This window comes from Stegodyphus dumicola, chromosome X1, assembly GCF_044657685.1.
Source record: "Stegodyphus dumicola isolate Sdum_Otavi_A_Nest chromosome X1, ASM4465768v1".
Lineage (NCBI taxonomy): Eukaryota > Metazoa > Arthropoda > Arachnida > Araneae > Eresidae > Stegodyphus > Stegodyphus dumicola.
In genome coordinates, this window is record NC_140780.1 from 147,528,470 (window position 1) to 147,546,617 (window position 18,148).

At 35.1% G+C, this 18,148-nt stretch overlaps 3 protein-coding genes across 3 annotated transcripts; all 3 read right to left on the minus strand.

Annotated features, from left to right (window-relative positions):
* Positions 1–163: 163 nt before the first annotated feature.
* LOC146993322 (uncharacterized protein F54H12.2-like) lies at positions 164–997 on the minus strand. The gene has a single exon (XM_085808221.1). It carries the CDS (start codon positions 995–997, stop codon positions 164–166), a length of 834 nt encoding a protein of 277 aa, XP_085664347.1.
* A 4,090-nt stretch (positions 998–5,087) lies between these two features.
* Positions 5,088–5,921, minus strand: LOC146993323 (uncharacterized protein F54H12.2-like). Its single transcript, XM_085808222.1, has one exon. The coding sequence runs from the start codon at positions 5,919–5,921 to the stop codon at positions 5,088–5,090; it is 834 nt and encodes a 277-aa protein (XP_085664348.1).
* Positions 5,922–10,011: 4,090 nt separating this feature from the next.
* Positions 10,012–10,845, minus strand: LOC146993324 (uncharacterized protein F54H12.2-like). Its single transcript, XM_085808223.1, has one exon. It carries the CDS (start codon positions 10,843–10,845, stop codon positions 10,012–10,014), a length of 834 nt encoding a protein of 277 aa, XP_085664349.1.
* Between the last annotated feature and the right edge of the window lie 7,303 nt (positions 10,846–18,148).

Sequence of the window (18,148 nt, forward strand, 5' to 3'; positions counted from 1 at the left end):
CTGAAGGGGATTATGAGGTACCGGTTGACCATCTACATAAACGCCGATAAAGTTCATATTATAATGCTTGAATTCAAAAGGAGACTTTTTATAGTTTCCATTGAAGGCATAATTATCGACGCAAGTCACAACAATACGATTAGGCATTTGGCCTATGAAAATGTTATCTTGAATAAAAGTCATATTTCCAGTGGGAATGGAATAGGCTTTGCATAGTACTCTTTGAATGGGATATTTGGCTGTTGATTTTTCTAGGCTTTTTGCATGTCCTAAGCACAACACCAGGGCTAACTCTCACTTTTCTTACAAACAAAGAAGCATGTTCGAGTACGACTTTAAATTCACCATCTCCCAGGAAACAAAATTCGGGTTTGCTGGGTATGAGTTTAATCTTCATATCCACCATATTCAGCAAAAGTCTTTCTTGATGAAACATATCCAAATGCAACCGGCCAATCATATCGACTGAGGCACTCAGTTTAAACAATTCTACTCGTTGGTTGAATCCTTCATTCGGCTGAGTATCTTGAATATCAAAAACATTCATACGTCCTGCTGTATCTTTAAAAAACAATTCTGATGAAAGTTGCGAAGTTTTCGTATCAAATCCATGATTCAGTAATTTTTCTATCATGGCTCTGTAGGGATAAGTGTTATTACTGGTGGAAACGAGTCTTTCATTTAAGCTAATATCCCCTTGAGAAAACATAGAATGTAAAAAGAGATTGACAGGTCCCACTTTACTTTCAGCCGTGATTGGCTTGCCATCATTTTTTAAAATTTTCACCTTCACATAGAGTTGTGTCTGTGATAAGTCAAAGTATTCGTCTCCGCTTCCAGAAACATTGAATTCAACAGGACTTCCTTCTGACACATTGGCTAATGGATGAAATTCAACCCACTGACCTTTTTCTATCACTGTTTGAGTGGGAGGTAACGAAAATAAATCCAATTCGGATTTTGCGCATTCTGAAGAATCTTTTAACAGAAAAGCCATTACGAGTCAAAAATATCACGTCGTTGACCAGCGGCCAGCGGTCAAAAGACCAGCGGCCATCAAACGGCCAAGACCACAGGCTGAGGCGAAAAAGAAGGTATTCAAGGGTGATCGAACTGGAGGGAAAAGAAAGCTCCTAGAGGAAGGCACTGAAGGCCGAGCCCGCACAAGAAGGAGGATAAATCAAACACGAATCTTAGCTACCTTCCAGGACTGGGCAGAGAAAAGAATGTCCGAATATCACAAAGATAAGTAAAATTTTATGTTACTTTGCAAACTTAAGTTAATCTTTCATTCTTACTGCAAGTGGCAGATTTCAAGACGTTTTACCTCATGTGAGGTCTACCTTTATCGCCAAAAAGGCGAGAAATGAGTTGTTACCTATTTTGGTATTATGTTTTTCAATTACTCGCGAGTAAAACTAAAGTTGATGTATAATAGGAATGTGTAAATACTTGAATATTGTAAAAGTTATTGTATAAATTTTATTTAAAACATTCTGGCAAGAAAGAAGTTTTAGTCTGAAAGACTTTTGAAATGTAGTATTTCAATGTAGAAGAATTGGCACTTGCTTGGAAAAGAATAGAAGTTAACAATGTACTACTAATGTATGTTTTAAATTGCGTAAAATTAACGGCATGTTAATATGTTCTTATATACAATGTGAACTGTTATTTTAAATGTTAAGAAATATTGTGATATGGTAAAAGTGAAAGTAATGCCAAAAATTTTTAAACTTATTCGTGTGACTGAAAAAAAGAGAAAATTATTGCGAATATGTGTTAAAGGTTGAATGAATGTAGTTAGGCTCTCTGACGCTACACTTCAGAGTTAGCCACTTTCAGAATACTACCTCAGGGTTTAGAGACGAAGATAAGGTGTGTTACGAGGTCTTGTTATGTTGAATTTTAACACGTTAGTGTTTTGATTGTAGGCGGCAGTGTTGAACACGTATACATAAACACATTCGTGTTTGGTGTTTTCTTTTACAACACATGTCAGAAAGCACGGGGAGAGATAATTAAATAAGAGTCATGAATGAAATAAGAATGTTAGGAGAAATATAAATATTCATGTGACTTGCCATTTAATTGTGTAACATTTCAATAAACTAGTTTTCCTTCCAGATCTCTGGAAGGAACCAGATTTCAACTAAAAGCTCCTGTTTAGATGCAGTACAGATGAAAAGTAATTGTCCATGGAGCTGATATTGTAAAAACAAATTTTTTTTTAAATTTCTAGTTTCTAGTGAGAAATGTTTGTAAAAGATTGGCCTCGCGTTAGATTCTAGAGCTAAAAGTTTTCAACAAGGTCGTTTTAGACCTCAGTTTCAAACTAATTAACTCTGGCTTGTAAGGATCTTAAGTTTTACTAACGTTTATTTTATTTTAAATCTTTACTATCACTTCTTATTTTCCACTTCCGGTCAGAATTAAGAGCTTTAACTTATTTATGCAAATTTGTCTGGTGAACGCCAAGTACTTAAATTGTGGCTTTTTGCCAAGCGAGAGAGAGGAAGGAGTTAGTAGAAGCAGGCCGCTTGCCTTAGCAGTTTTTACTCGGTTGCTGGTTGCCTTCCAGGCCAGAGGTTTAATCCTCGTAATAATTTTAAACGTATTGTAGTGTTAACAGTTCTCTGTACTACATACGGCTTCCTGTTAATATACGGCCAATCTTCCACGTAGGCCCTTGTTTGTTATTCCAAAGTTAAGTTAGAGTTTAGTTAATATTTTTATATTCTTACGTTCACACCACAAGTGGTTGGTCTCTGTATTCCGAAGTCCGGAAATCATTGTAAAGAGTGAGAAAATAAAGGGTTTCGTATACCCTTCCTGTGTATCTTGTCTACTTCCCACATTTATTGAACACAACTTTAGTAAGCTCCCTGTTCCGAGTCAGGTTTTTGAATGTTCCCAAAGCAAACAAGGAGAAACACTGAACCTGATAAGCCATTCGACGTCTCAAACTGAAATGAATTAACGAGGCTGATAAACATAGTATTTATCCCCAGGAAAGATACCTGTACGAAGGCGAAACGTTTCACTTGTTTCAGGTCGTAAATCAATCAACAAGTAGCTAAATGGAGTTGAAGTAGCATCCTGAAAAATTTCTTGAAAGGCCTTTACTTTTCCGGGGAACATTTGTCTAGCTAAATGCATAATTTGACTTTTATCTCGAGGATTTTTGTATAGGACAAGGTAATGGGAATTTAAATGAATATTTCTCATCTCCTTGCCTTGGTGAAAAAAATTTTGCGTTATAAAAATGACTGAAAGGTTTCGGTGATGACTTCCTTTTGTAAAAAGTTTCCTTAAGCGAGTATCACTTGCTAATTCAGACATTAAATCGTCTATGATAATTAAAGCATTTTGGAGAGTCTGCAGGTTAAATGGTAATCCTTCTTCAAAATTTACATTTTTCATGGAATTAAAAAGAGGTTGATAACTTCCGTAGCAATAAATAATATTGGTCGGCATGGGATGGAACATTATATGATCTATCAATTTCTTCACAAAAACCGTTTTACCCGAACCGGTAGGTCCGCTCAGAAGACAAGTAGAAGGATGTACGAACTTGGGCAGTTCCATTTTTGTAAATGACAGGAACAAGAAAATATTGACTTTTAAACTTTACAGAAAATCTCTAAACAGCCTTTAAGTATATTGGATATCAGAAGACATTCGCTCCTTGAATCCACAATATTTTTCGTAAATTCCAAACAGTGATTTTTGAAAACATTTAAAGAGCTTTGAACGCATTCACAAATTGTTTCTCAGCAATGTGTGTGATTTAAATAAAAATTGGAAAACTCGTGGCACTTGATAAAACCTATTGAATCAATCTTTTGATAAATTTTATAAATGTCAAGTGTTGTTTTATTTTGAAAACAGTTGAAATCTTGTTTAGATGTCCATTGGAGATGAGTCCAAATTAGGAGGGCCATACTTGAAAAAATCCACAAAACTAAAATAACAACAACAATTTTTTGTCTTTCCATGTTCGTGATGTTTAACAGACTGTGCTCACACTGTGTATGGAGAGCCCTTTTATACCCCAAAATGTGTTATCTAAATTGTTGTTACACGAGTTTTGTTTAAATATATGTAGAAACAACACAAAAGAAATACAAGACACAATTTTTCAAATTAAAACAACTTTATTTCTTAAAAATCATGTTTACACCATATCTTTTCTTGACAAATTGAAATATTCGGAAATCATAATTCTTTCCGGTTAACAGTGATACAATGAGTTCCATACAAAGTCCTTGACATCGTTTAATAATAAAATAAATACAATATTGTCCACAGACATTAGAAGTTAAACTTTGAAGCGAAATCTTGTTCCAGCGAACATGACGATATTTCATGACAAAGGATGCGATATCTTCTCCATATACTTCAGGAGGGAGTCCATAAGAGTCGAAAAATTCAAGAGCCTGTTGATCTGCAAGGTAGACAGCTAGCCAATGAGTTCCTCTTTCATCATGTTTGTCCGTATTCAGCACCAGTGCACAGGGAAAATTTTGAATCACAGGTATTTTGTCAGATGGGAAAATACCCGCATAATATCTCGAAGAAATAGGATCTCGAGATAAGATTTGATGAATCTGTGATGAATTCATCAGTTTCCAAAATCATACAGAATATTTCGAGCTTTATTGATTTCTATCAAATTTTCAAATTCAGCATACACTAATAAGGTAACAGTTTGTTCTAAAGGACTGTCAAATTTTATTTCTAATCTTAAGTTGCTGTGTCGAATTAGATTTAAATGAGAGCCATCACAAAGATCAGGTGACAGGTCGAAGCGAAATAAGGAATATCCCTTTGAAAATTCTGATCTTGAAAGGTAAAGTCCTCGGTCGTCTGCATTTGTAAATAAATTCTGATAAGCTCGTATAAAATGGTTTTTCTCAAAATTAGGCTGAAGGGGATTATGAGGTACCGGTTGACCATCTACATAAACGCCGATAAAGTTCATATTATAATGCTTGAATTCAAAAGGAGACTTTTTATAGTTTCCATTGAAGGCATAATTATCGACGCAAGTCACAACAATACGATTAGGCATTTGGCCTATGAAAATGTTATCTTGAATAAAAGTCATATTTCCAGTGGGAATGGAATAGGCTTTGCATAGTACTCTTTGAATGGGATATTTGGCTGTTGATTTTTCTAGGCTTTTTGCATGTCCTAAGCACAACACCAGGGCTAACTCTCACTTTTCTTACAAACAAAGAAGCATGTTCGAGTACGACTTTAAATTCACCATCTCCCAGGAAACAAAATTCGGGTTTGCTGGGTATGAGTTTAATCTTCATATCCACCATATTCAGCAAAAGTCTTTCTTGATGAAACATATCCAAATGCAACCGGCCAATCATATCGACTGAGGCACTCAGTTTAAACAATTCTACTCGTTGGTTGAATCCTTCATTCGGCTGAGTATCTTGAATATCAAAAACATTCATACGTCCTGCTGTATCTTTAAAAAACAATCCTGATGAAAGTTGCGAAGTTTTCGTATCAAATCCATGATTCAGTAATTTTTCTATCATGGCTCTGTAGGGATAAGTGTTATTACTGGTGGAAACGAGTCTTTCATTTAAGCTAATATCCCCTTGAGAAAACATAGAATGTAAAAAGAGATTGACAGGTCGCACTTTACTTTCAGCCGTGATTGGCTTGCCATCATTTTTTAAAATTTTCACCTTCACATAGAGTTGTGTCTGTGATAAGTCAAAGTATTCGTCTCCGCTTCCAGAAACATTGAATTCAACAGGACTTCCTTCTGACACATTGGCTAATGGATGAAATTCAACCCACTGACCTTTTTCTATCACTGTTTGAGTGGGAGGTAACGAAAATAAATCCAATTCGGATTTTGCGCATTCTGAAGAATCTTTTAACAGAAAAGCCATTACGAGTCAAAAATATCACGTCGTTGACCAGCGGCCAGCGGTCAAAAGACCAGCGGCCATCAAACGGCCAAGACCACAGGCTGAGGCGAAAAAGAAGGTATTCAAGGGTGATCGAACTGGAGGGAAAAGAAAGCTCCTAGAGGAAGGCACTGAAGGCCGAGCCCGCACAAGAAGGAGGATAAATCAAACACGAATCTTAGCTACCTTCCAGGACTGGGCAGAGAAAAGAATGTCCGAATATCACAAAGATAAGTAAAATTTTATGTTACTTTGCAAACTTAAGTTAATCTTTCATTCTTACTGCAAGTGGCAGATTTCAAGACGTTTTACCTCATGTGAGGTCTACCTTTATCGCCAAAAAGGCGAGAAATGAGTTGTTACCTATTTTGGTATTATGTTTTTCAATTACTCGCGAGTAAAACTAAAGTTGATGTATAATAGGAATGTGTAAATACTTGAATATTGTAAAAGTTATTGTATAAATTTTATTTAAAACATTCTGGCAAGAAAGAAGTTTTAGTCTGAAAGACTTTTGAAATGTAGTATTTCAATGTAGAAGAATTGGCACTTGCTTGGAAAAGAATAGAAGTTAACAATGTACTACTAATGTATGTTTTAAATTGCGTAAAATTAACGGCATGTTAATATGTTCTTATATACAATGTGAACTGTTATTTTAAATGTTAAGAAATATTGTGATATGGTAAAAGTGAAAGTAATGCCAAAAATTTTTAAACTTATTCGTGTGACTGAAAAAAAGAGAAAATTATTGCGAATATGTGTTAAAGGTTGAATGAATGTAGTTAGGCTCTCTGACGCTACACTTCAGAGTTAGCCACTTTCAGAATACTACCTCAGGGTTTAGAGACGAAGATAAGGTGTGTTACGAGGTCTTGTTATGTTGAATTTTAACACGTTAGTGTTTTGATTGTAGGCGGCAGTGTTGAACACGTATACATAAACACATTCGTGTTTGGTGTTTTCTTTTACAACACATGTCAGAAAGCACGGGGAGAGATAATTAAATAAAAGTCATGAATGAAATAAGAATGTTAGGAGAAATATAAATATTCATGTGACTTGCCATTTAATTGTGTAACATTTTATTAAACTAGTTTTCCTTCCAGATCTCTGGAAGGAACCAGATTTCAACTAAAAGCTCCTGTTTAGATGCAGTACAGATGAAAAGTAATTGTCCATGGAGCTGATATTGTAAAAACAAATTTTTTTTTAAATTTCTAGTTTCTAGTGAGAAATGTTTGTAAAAGATTGGCCTCGCGTTAGATTCTAGAGCTAAAAGTTTTCAACAAGGTCGTTTTAGACCTCAGTTTCAAACTAATTAACTCTGGCTTGTAAGGATCTTAAGTTTTACTAACGTTTATTTTATTTTAAATCTTTACTATCACTTCTTATTTTCCACTTCCGGTCAGAATTAAGAGCTTTAACTTATTTATGCAAATTTGTCTGGTGAACGCCAAGTACTTAAATTGTGGCTTTTTGCCAAGCGAGAGAGAGGAAGGAGTTAGTAGAAGCAGGCCGCTTGCCTTAGCAGTTTTTACTCGGTTGCTGGTTGCCTTCCAGGCCAGAGGTTTAATCCTCGTAATAATTTTAAACGTATTGTAGTGTTAACAGTTCTCTGTACTACATACGGCTTCCTGTTAATATACGGCCAATCTTCCACGTAGGCCCTTGTTTGTTATTCCAAAGTTAAGTTAGAGTTTAGTTAATATTTTTATATTCTTACGTTCACACCACAAGTGGTTGGTCTCTGTATTCCGAAGTCCGGAAATCATTGTAAAGAGTGAGAAAATAAAGGGTTTCGTATACCCTTCCTGTGTATCTTGTCTACTTCCCACATTTATTGAACACAACTTTAGTAAGCTCCCTGTTCCGAGTCAGGTTTTTGAATGTTCCCAAAGCAAACAAGGAGAAACACTGAACCTGATAAGCCATTCGACGTCTCAAACTGAAATGAATTAACGAGGCTGATAAACATAGTATTTATCCCCAGGAAAGATACCTGTACGAAGGCGAAACGTTTCACTTGTTTCAGGTCGTAAATCAATCAACAAGTAGCTAAATGGAGTTGAAGTAGCATCCTGAAAAATTTCTTGAAAGGCCTTTACTTTTCCGGGGAACATTTGTCTAGCTAAATGCATAATTTGACTTTTATCTCGAGGATTTTTGTATAGGACAAGGTAATGGGAATTTAAATGAATATTTCTCATCTCCTTGCCTTGGTGAAAAAAATTTTGCGTTATAAAAATGACTGAAAGGTTTCGGTGATGACTTCCTTTTGTAAAAAGTTTCCTTAAGCGAGTATCACTTGCTAATTCAGACATTAAATCGTCTATGATAATTAAAGCATTTTGGAGAGTCTGCAGGTTAAATGGTAATCCTTCTTCAAAATTTACATTTTTCATGGAATTAAAAAGAGGTTGATAACTTCCGTAGCAATAAATAATATTGGTCGGCATGGGATGGAACATTATATGATCTATCAATTTCTTCACAAAAACCGTTTTACCCGAACCGGTAGGTCCGCTCAGAAGACAAGTAGAAGGATGTACGAACTTGGGCAGTTCCATTTTTGTAAATGACAGGAACAAGAAAATATTGACTTTTAAACTTTACAGAAAATCTCTAAACAGCCTTTAAGTATATTGGATATCAGAAGACATTCGCTCCTTGAATCCACAATATTTTTCGTAAATTCCAAACAGTGATTTTTGAAAACATTTAAAGAGCTTTGAACGCATTCACAAATTGTTTCTCAGCAATGTGTGTGATTTAAATAAAAATTGGAAAACTCGTGGCACTTGATAAAACCTATTGAATCAATCTTTTGATAAATTTTATAAATGTCAAGTGTTGTTTTATTTTGAAAACAGTTGAAATCTTGTTTAGATGTCCATTGGAGATGAGTCCAAATTAGGAGGGCCATACTTGAAAAAATCCACAAAACTAAAATAACAACAACAATTTTTTGTCTTTCCATGTTCGTGATGTTTAACAGACTGTGCTCACACTGTGTATGGAGAGCCCTTTTATACCCCAAAATGTGTTATCTAAATTGTTGTTACACGAGTTTTGTTTAAATATATGTAGAAACAACACAAAAGAAATACAAGACACAATTTTTCAAATTAAAACAACTTTATTTCTTAAAAATCATGTTTACACCATATCTTTTCTTGAAAAATTGAAATATTCGGAAATCATAATTCTTTCCGGTTAACAGTGATACAATGAGTTCCATACAAAGTCCTTGACATCGTTTAATAATAAAATAAATACAATATTGTCCACAGACATTAGAAGTTAAACTTTGAAGCGAAATCTTGTTCCAGAGAACATGACGATATTTCATGACAAAGGATGCGATATCTTCTCCATATACTTCAGGAGGGAGTCCATAAGAGTCGAAAAATTCAAGAGCCTGTTGATCTGCAAGGTAGACAGCTAGCCAATGAGTTCCTCTTTCATCATGTTTGTCCGTATTCAGCACCAGTGCACAGGGAAAATTTTGAATCACAGGTATTTTGTCAGATGGGAAAATACCCGCATAATATCTCGAAGAAATAGGATCTCGAGATAAGATTTGATGAATCTGTGATGAATTCATCAGTTTCCAAAATCATACAGAATATTTCGAGCTTTATTGATTTCTATCAAATTTTCAAATTCAGCATACACTAATAAGGTAACAGTTTGTTCTAAAGGACTGTCAAATTTTATTTCTAATCTTAAGTTGCTGTGTCGAATTAGATTTAAATGAGAGCCATCACAAAGATCAGGTGACAGGTCGAAGCGAAATAAGGAATATCCCTTTGAAAATTCTGATCTTGAAAGGTAAAGTCCTCGGTCGTCTGCATTTGTAAATAAATTCTGATAAGCTCGTATAAAATGGTTTTTCTCAAAATTAGGCTGAAGGGGATTATGAGGTACCGGTTGACCATCTACATAAACGCCGATAAAGTTCATATTATAATGCTTGAATTCAAAAGGAGACTTTTTATAGTTTCCATTGAAGGCATAATTATCGACGCAAGTCACAACAATACGATTAGGCATTTGGCCTATGAAAATGTTATCTTGAATAAAAGTCATATTTCCAGTGGGAATGGAATAGGCTTTGCATAGTACTCTTTGAATGGGATATTTGGCTGTTGATTTTTCTAGGCTTTTTGCATGTCCTAAGCACAACACCAGGGCTAACTCTCACTTTTCTTACAAACAAAGAAGCATGTTCGAGTACGACTTTAAATTCACCATCTCCCAGGAAACAAAATTCGGGTTTGCTGGGTATGAGTTTAATCTTCATATCCACCATATTCAGCAAAAGTCTTTCTTGATGAAACATATCCAAATGCAACCGGCCAATCATATCGACTGAGGCACTCAGTTTAAACAATTCTACTCGTTGGTTGAATCCTTCATTCGGCTGAGTATCTTGAATATCAAAAACATTCATACGTCCTGCTGTATCTTTAAAAAACAATTCTGATGAAAGTTGCGAAGTTTTCGTATCAAATCCATGATTCAGTAATTTTTCTATCATGGCTCTGTAGGGATAAGTGTTATTACTGGTGGAAACGAGTCTTTCATTTAAGCTAATATCCCCTTGAGAAAACATAGAATGTAAAAAGAGATTGACAGGTCCCACTTTACTTTCAGCCGTGATTGGCTTGCCATCATTTTTTAAAATTTTCACCTTCACATAGAGTTGTGTCTGTGATAAGTCAAAGTATTCGTCTCCGCTTCCAGAAACATTGAATTCAACAGGACTTCCTTCTGACACATTGGCTAATGGATGAAATTCAACCCACTGACCTTTTTCTATCACTGTTTGAGTGGGAGATAACGAAAATAAATCCAATTCGGATTTTGCGCATTCTGAAGAATCTTTTAACAGAAAAGCCATTACGAGTCAAAAATATCACGTCGTTGACCAGCGGCCAGCGGTCAAAAGACCAGCGGCCATCAAACGGCCAAGACCACAGGCAGAGGCGAAAAAGAAGGTATTCAAGGGTGATCGAACTGGAGGGAAAAGAAAGCTCCTAGAGGAAGGCACTGAAGGCCGAGCCCGCACAAGAAGGAGGATAAATCAAACACGAATCTTAGCTACCTTCCAGGACTGGGCAGAGAAAAGAATGTCCGAATATCACAAAGATAAGTAAAATTTTATGTTACTTTGCAAACTTAAGTTAATCTTTCATTCTTACTGCAAGTGGCAGATTTCAAGACGTTTTACCTCATGTGAGGTCTACCTTTATCGCCAAAAAGGCGAGAAATGAGTTGTTACCTATTTTGGTATTATGTTTTTCAATTACTCGCGAGTAAAACTAAAGTTGATGTATAATAGGAATGTGTAAATACTTGAATATTGTAAAAGTTATTGTATAAATTTTATTTAAAACATTCTGGCAAGAAAGAAGTTTTAGTCTGAAAGACTTTTGAAATGTAGTATTTCAATGTAGAAGAATTGGCACTTGCTTGGAAAAGAATAGAAGTTAACAATGTACTACTAATGTATGTTTTAAATTGCGTAAAATTAACGGCATGTTAATATGTTCTTATATACAATGTGAACTGTTATTTTAAATGTTAAGAAATATTGTGATATGGTAAAAGTGAAAGTAATGCCAAAAATTTTTAAACTTATTCGTGTGACTGAAAAAAAGAGAAAATTATTGCGAATATGTGTTAAAGGTTGAATGAATGTAGTTAGGCTCTCTGACGCTACACTTCAGAGTTAGCCACTTTCAGAATACTACCTCAGGGTTTAGAGACGAAGATAAGGTGTGTTACGAGGTCTTGTTATGTTGAATTTTAACACGTTAGTGTTTTGATTGTAGGCGGCAGTGTTGAACACGTATACATAAACACATTCGTGTTTGGTGTTTTCTTTTACAACACATGTCAGAAAGCACGGGGAGAGATAATTAAATAAGAGTCATGAATGAAATAAGAATGTTAGGAGAAATATAAATATTCATGTGACTTGCCATTTAATTGTGTAACATTTCAATAAACTAGTTTTCCTTCCAGATCTCTGGAAGGAACCAGATTTCAACTAAAAGCTCCTGTTTAGATGCAGTACAGATGAAAAGTAATTGTCCATGGAGCTGATATTGTAAAAACAAATTTTTTTTTAAATTTCTAGTTTCTAGTGAGAAATGTTTGTAAAAGATTGGCCTCGCGTTAGATTCTAGAGCTAAAAGTTTTCAACAAGGTCGTTTTAGACCTCAGTTTCAAACTAATTAACTCTGGCTTGTAAGGATCTTAAGTTTTACTAACGTTTATTTTATTTTAAATCTTTACTATCACTTCTTATTTTCCACTTCCGGTCAGAATTAAGAGCTTTAACTTATTTATGCAAATTTGTCTGGTGAACGCCAAGTACTTAAATTGTGGCTTTTTGCCAAGCGAGAGAGAGGAAGGAGTTAGTAGAAGCAGGCCGCTTGCCTTAGCAGTTTTTACTCGGTTGCTGGTTGCCTTCCAGGCCAGAGGTTTAATCCTCGTAATAATTTTAAACGTATTGTAGTGTTAACAGTTCTCTGTACTACATACGGCTTCCTGTTAATATACGGCCAATCTTCCACGTAGGCCCTTGTTTGTTATTCCAAAGTTAAGTTAGAGTTTAGTTAATATTTTTATATTCTTACGTTCACACCACAAGTGGTTGGTCTCTGTATTCCGAAGTCCGGAAATCATTGTAAAGAGTGAGAAAATAAAGGGTTTCGTATACCCTTCCTGTGTATCTTGTCTACTTCCCACATTTATTGAACACAACTTTAGTAAGCTCCCTGTTCCGAGTCAGGTTTTTGAATGTTCCCAAAGCAAACAAGGAGAAACACTGAACCTGATAAGCCATTCGACGTCTCAAACTGAAATGAATTAACGAGGCTGATAAACATAGTATTTATCCCCAGGAAAGATACCTGTACGAAGGCGAAACGTTTCACTTGTTTCAGGTCGTAAATCAATCAACAAGTAGCTAAATGGAGTTGAAGTAGCATCCTGAAAAATTTCTTGAATGGCCTTTACTTTTCCGGGGAACATTTGTCTAGCTAAATGCATAATTTGACTTTTATCTCGAGGATTTTTGTATAGGACAAGGTAATGGGAATTTAAATGAATATTTCTCATCTCCTTGCCTTGGTGAAAAAAATTTTGCGTTATAAAAATGACTGAAAGGTTTCGGTGATGACTTCCTTTTGTAAAAAGTTTCCTTAAGCGAGTATCACTTGCTAATTCAGACATTAAATCGTCTATGATAATTAAAGCATTTTGGAGAGTCTGCAGGTTAAATGGTAATCCTTCTTCAAAATTTACATTTTTCATGGAATTAAAAAGAGGTTGATAACTTCCGTAGCAATAAATAATATTGGTCGGCATGGGATGGAACATTATATGATCTATCAATTTCTTCACAAAAACCGTTTTACCCGAACCGGTAGGTCCGCTCAGAAGACAAGTAGAAGGATGTACGAACTTGGGCAGTTCCATTTTTGTAAATGACAGGAACAAGAAAATATTGACTTTTAAACTTTACAGAAAATCTCTAAACAGCCTTTAAGTATATTGGATATCAGAAGACATTCGCTCCTTGAATCCACAATATTTTTCGTAAATTCCAAACAGTGATTTTTGAAAACATTTAAAGAGCTTTGAACGCATTCACAAATTGTTTCTCAGCAATGTGTGTGATTTAAATAAAAATTGGAAAACTCGTGGCACTTGATAAAACCTATTGAATCAATCTTTTGATAAATTTTATAAATGTCAAGTGTTGTTTTATTTTGAAAACAGTTGAAATCTTGTTTAGATGTCCATTGGAGATGAGTCCAAATTAGGAGGGCCATACTTGAAAAAATCCACAAAACTAAAATAACAACAACAATTTTTTGTCTTTCCATGTTCGTGATGTTTAACAGACTGTGCTCACACTGTGTATGGAGAGCCCTTTTATACCCCAAAATGTGTTATCTAAATTGTTGTTACACGAGTTTTGTTTAAATATATGTAGAAACAACACAAAAGAAATACAAGACACAATTTTTCAAATTAAAACAACTTTATTTCTTAAAAATCATGTTTACACCATATCTTTTCTTGACAAATTGAAATATTCGGAAATCATAATTCTTTCCGGTTAACAGTGATACAATGAGTTCCATACAAAGTCTTTGACATCGTTTAATAATAAAATAAATACAATATTGTCCACAGACATTAGAAGTTAAACTTTGAAGCGAAATCTTGTTCCAGCGAACATGACGATATTTCATGACAAAGGATGCGATATCTTCTCCATATACTTCAGGAGGGAGTCCATAAGAGTCGAAAAATTCAAGAGCCTGTTGATCTGCAAGGTAGACAGCTAGCCAATGAGTTCCTCTTTCATCATGTTTGTCCGTATTCAGCACCAGTGCACAGGGAAAATTTTGAATCACAGGTATTTTGTCAGATGGGAAAATACCCGCATAATATCTCGAAGAAATAGGATCTCGAGATAAGATTTGATGAATCTGTGATGAATTCATCAGTTTCCAAAATCATACAGAATATTTCGAGCTTTATTGATTTCTATCAAATTTTCAAATTCAGCATACACTAATAAGGTAACAGTTTGTTCTAAAGGACTGTCAAATTTTATTTCTAATCTTAAGTTGCTGTGTCGAATTAGATTTAAATGAGAGCCATCACAAAGATCAGGTGACAGGTCGAAGCGAAATAAGGAATATCCCTTTGAAAATTCTGATCTTGAAAGGTAAAGTCCTCGGTCGTCTGCATTTGTAAATAAATTCTGATAAGCTCGTATAAAATGGTTTTTCTCAAAATTAGGCTGAAGAGAATTATGAGGTACCGGTTGACCATCTACATAAACGCCGATAAAGTTCATATTATAATGCTTGAATTCAAAAGGAGACTTTTTATAGTTTCCATTGAAGGCATAATTATCGACGCAAGTCACAACAATACGATTAGGCATTTGGCCTATGAAAATGTTATCTTGAATAAAAGTCATATTTCCAGTGGGAATGGAATAGGCTTTGCATAGTACTCTTTGAATGGGATATTTGGCTGTTGATTTTTCTAGGCTTTTTGCATGTCCTAAGCACAACACCAGGGCTAACTCTCACTTTTCTTACAAACAAAGAAGCATGTTCGAGTACGACTTTAAATTCACCATCTCCCAGGAAACAAAATTCGGGTTTGCTGGGTATGAGTTTAATCTTCATATCCACCATATTCAGCAAAAGTCTTTCTTGATGAAACATATCCAAATGCAACCGGCCAATCATATCGACTGAGGCACTCAGTTTAAACAATTCTACTCGTTGGTTGAATCCTTCATTCGGCTGAGTATCTTGAATATCAAAAACATTCATACGTCCTGCTGTATCTTTAAAAAACAATTCTGATGAAAGTTGCGAAGTTTTCGTATCAAATCCATGATTCAGTAATTTTTCTATCATGGCTCTGTAGGGATAAGTGTTATTACTGGTGGAAACGAGTCTTTCATTTAAGCTAATATCCCCTTGAGAAAACATAGAATGTAAAAAGAGATTGACAGGTCCCACTTTACTTTCAGCCGTGATTGGCTTGCCATCATTTTTTAAAATTTTCACCTTCACATAGAGTTGTGTCTGTGATAAGTCAAAGTATTCGTCTCCGCTTCCAGAAACATTGAATTCAACAGGACTTCCTTCTGACACATTGGCTAATGGATGAAATTAAACCCACTGACCTTTTTCTATCACTGTTTGAGTGGGAGGTAACGAAAATAAATCCAATTCGGATTTTGCGCATTCTGAAGAATCTTTTAACAGAAAAGCCATTACGAGTCAAAAATATCACGTCGTTGACCAGCGGCCAGCGGTCAAAAGACCAGCGGCCATCAAACGGCCAAGACCACAGGCAGAGGCGAAAAAGAAGGTATTCAAGGGTGATCGAACTGGAGGGAAAAGAAAGCTCCTAGAGGAAGGCACTGAAGGCCGAGCCCGCACAAGAAGGAGGATAAATCAAACACGAATCTTAGCTACCTTCCAGGACTGGGCAGAGAAAAGAATGTCCGAATATCACAAAGATAAGTAAAATTTTATGTTACTTTGCAAACTTAAGTTAATCTTTCATTCTTACTGCAAGTGGCAGATTTCAAGACGTTTTACCTCATGTGAGGTCTACCTTTATCGCCAAAAAGGCGAGAAATGAGTTGTTACCTATTTTGGTATTATGTTTTTCAATTACTCGCGAGTAAAACTAAAGTTGATGTATAATAGGAATGTGTAAATACTTGAATATTGTAAAAGTTATTGTATAAATTTTATTTAAAACATTCTGGCAAGAAAGAAGTTTTAGTCTGAAAGACTTTTGAAATGTAGTATTTCAATGTAGAAGAATTGGCACTTGCTTGGAAAAGAATAGAAGTTAACAATGTACTACTAATGTATGTTTTAAATTGCGTAAAATTAACGGCATGTTAATATGTTCTTATATACAATGTGAACTGTTATTTTAAATGTTAAGAAATATTGTGATATGGTAAAAGTGAAAGTAATGCCAAAAATTTTTAAACTTATTCGTGTGACTGAAAAAAAGAGAAAATTATTGCGAATATGTGTTAAAGGTTGAATGAATGTAGTTAGGCTCTCTGACGCTACACTTCAGAGTTAGCCACTTTCAGAATACTACCTCAGGGTTTAGAGACGAAGATAAGGTGTGTTACGAGGTCTTGTTATGTTGAATTTTAACACGTTAGTGTTTTGATTGTAGGCGGCAGTGTTGAACACGTATACATAAACACATTCGTGTTTGGTGTTTTCTTTTACAACACATGTCAGAGAGCACGGGGAGAGATAATTAAATAAAAGTCATGAATGAAATAAGAATGTTAGGAGAAATATAAATATTCATGTGACTTGCCATTTAATTGTGTAACATTTCATTAAACTAGTTTTCCTTCCAGATCTCTGGAAGGAACCAGATTTCAACTAAAAGCTCCTGTTTAGATGCAGTACAGATGAAAAGTAATTGTCCATGGAGCTGATATTGTAAAAACAAATTTTTTTTTAAATTTCTAGTTTCTAGTGAGAAATGTTTGTAAAAGATTGGCCTCGCGTTAGATTCTAGAGCTAAAAGTTTTCAACAAGGTCGTTTTAGACCTCAGTTTCAAACTAATTAACTCTGGCTTGTAAGGATCTTAAGTTTTACTAACGTTTATTTTATTTTAAATCTTTACTATCACTTCTTATTTTCCACTTCCGGTCAGAATTAAAAGCTTTAACTTATTTATGCAAATTTGTCTGGTGAACGCCAAGTACTTAAATTGTGGCTTTTTGCCAAGCGAGAGAGAGGAAGGAGTTAGTAGAAGCAGGCCGCTTGCCTTAGCAGTTTTTACTCGGTTGCTGGTTGACTTCCAGGCCAGAGGTTTAATCCTCGTAATAATTTTAAACGTATTGTAGTGTTAACAGTTCTCTGTACTGCATACGGCTTCCTGTTAATATACGGCCAATCTTCCACGTAGGCCCTTGTTTGTTATTCCAAAGTTAAGTTAGAGTTTAGTTAATATTTTTATATTCTTACGTTCACACCACAAGTGGTTGGTCTCTGTATTCCGAAGTCCGGAAATCATTGTAAAGAGTGAGAAAATAAAGGGTTTCGTATACCCTTCCTGTGTATCTTGTCTACTTCCCACATTTATTGAACACAACTTTAGTAAGCTCCCTGTTCCGAGTCAGGTTTTTGAATGTTCCCAAAGCAAACAAGGAGAAACACTGAACCTGATAAGCCATTCGACGTCTCAAACTGAAATGAATTAACGAGGCTGATAAACATAGTATTTATCCCCAGGAAAGATACCTGTACGAAGGCGAAACGTTTCACTTGTTTCAGGTCGTAAATCAATCAACAAGTAGCTAAATGGAGTTGAAGTAGCATCCTGAAAAATTTCTTGAAAGGCCTTTACTTTTCCGGGGAACATTTGTCTAGCTAAATGCATAATTTGACTTTTATCTCGAGGATTTTTGTATAGGACAAGGTAATGGGAATTTAAATGAATATTTCTCATCTCCTTGCCTTGGTGAAAAAAATTTTGCGTTATAAAAATGACTGAAAGGTTTCGGTGATGACTTCCTTTTGTAAAAAGTTTCCTTAAGCGAGTATCACTTGCTAATTCAGACATTAAATCGTCTATGATAATTAAAGCATTTTGGAGAGTC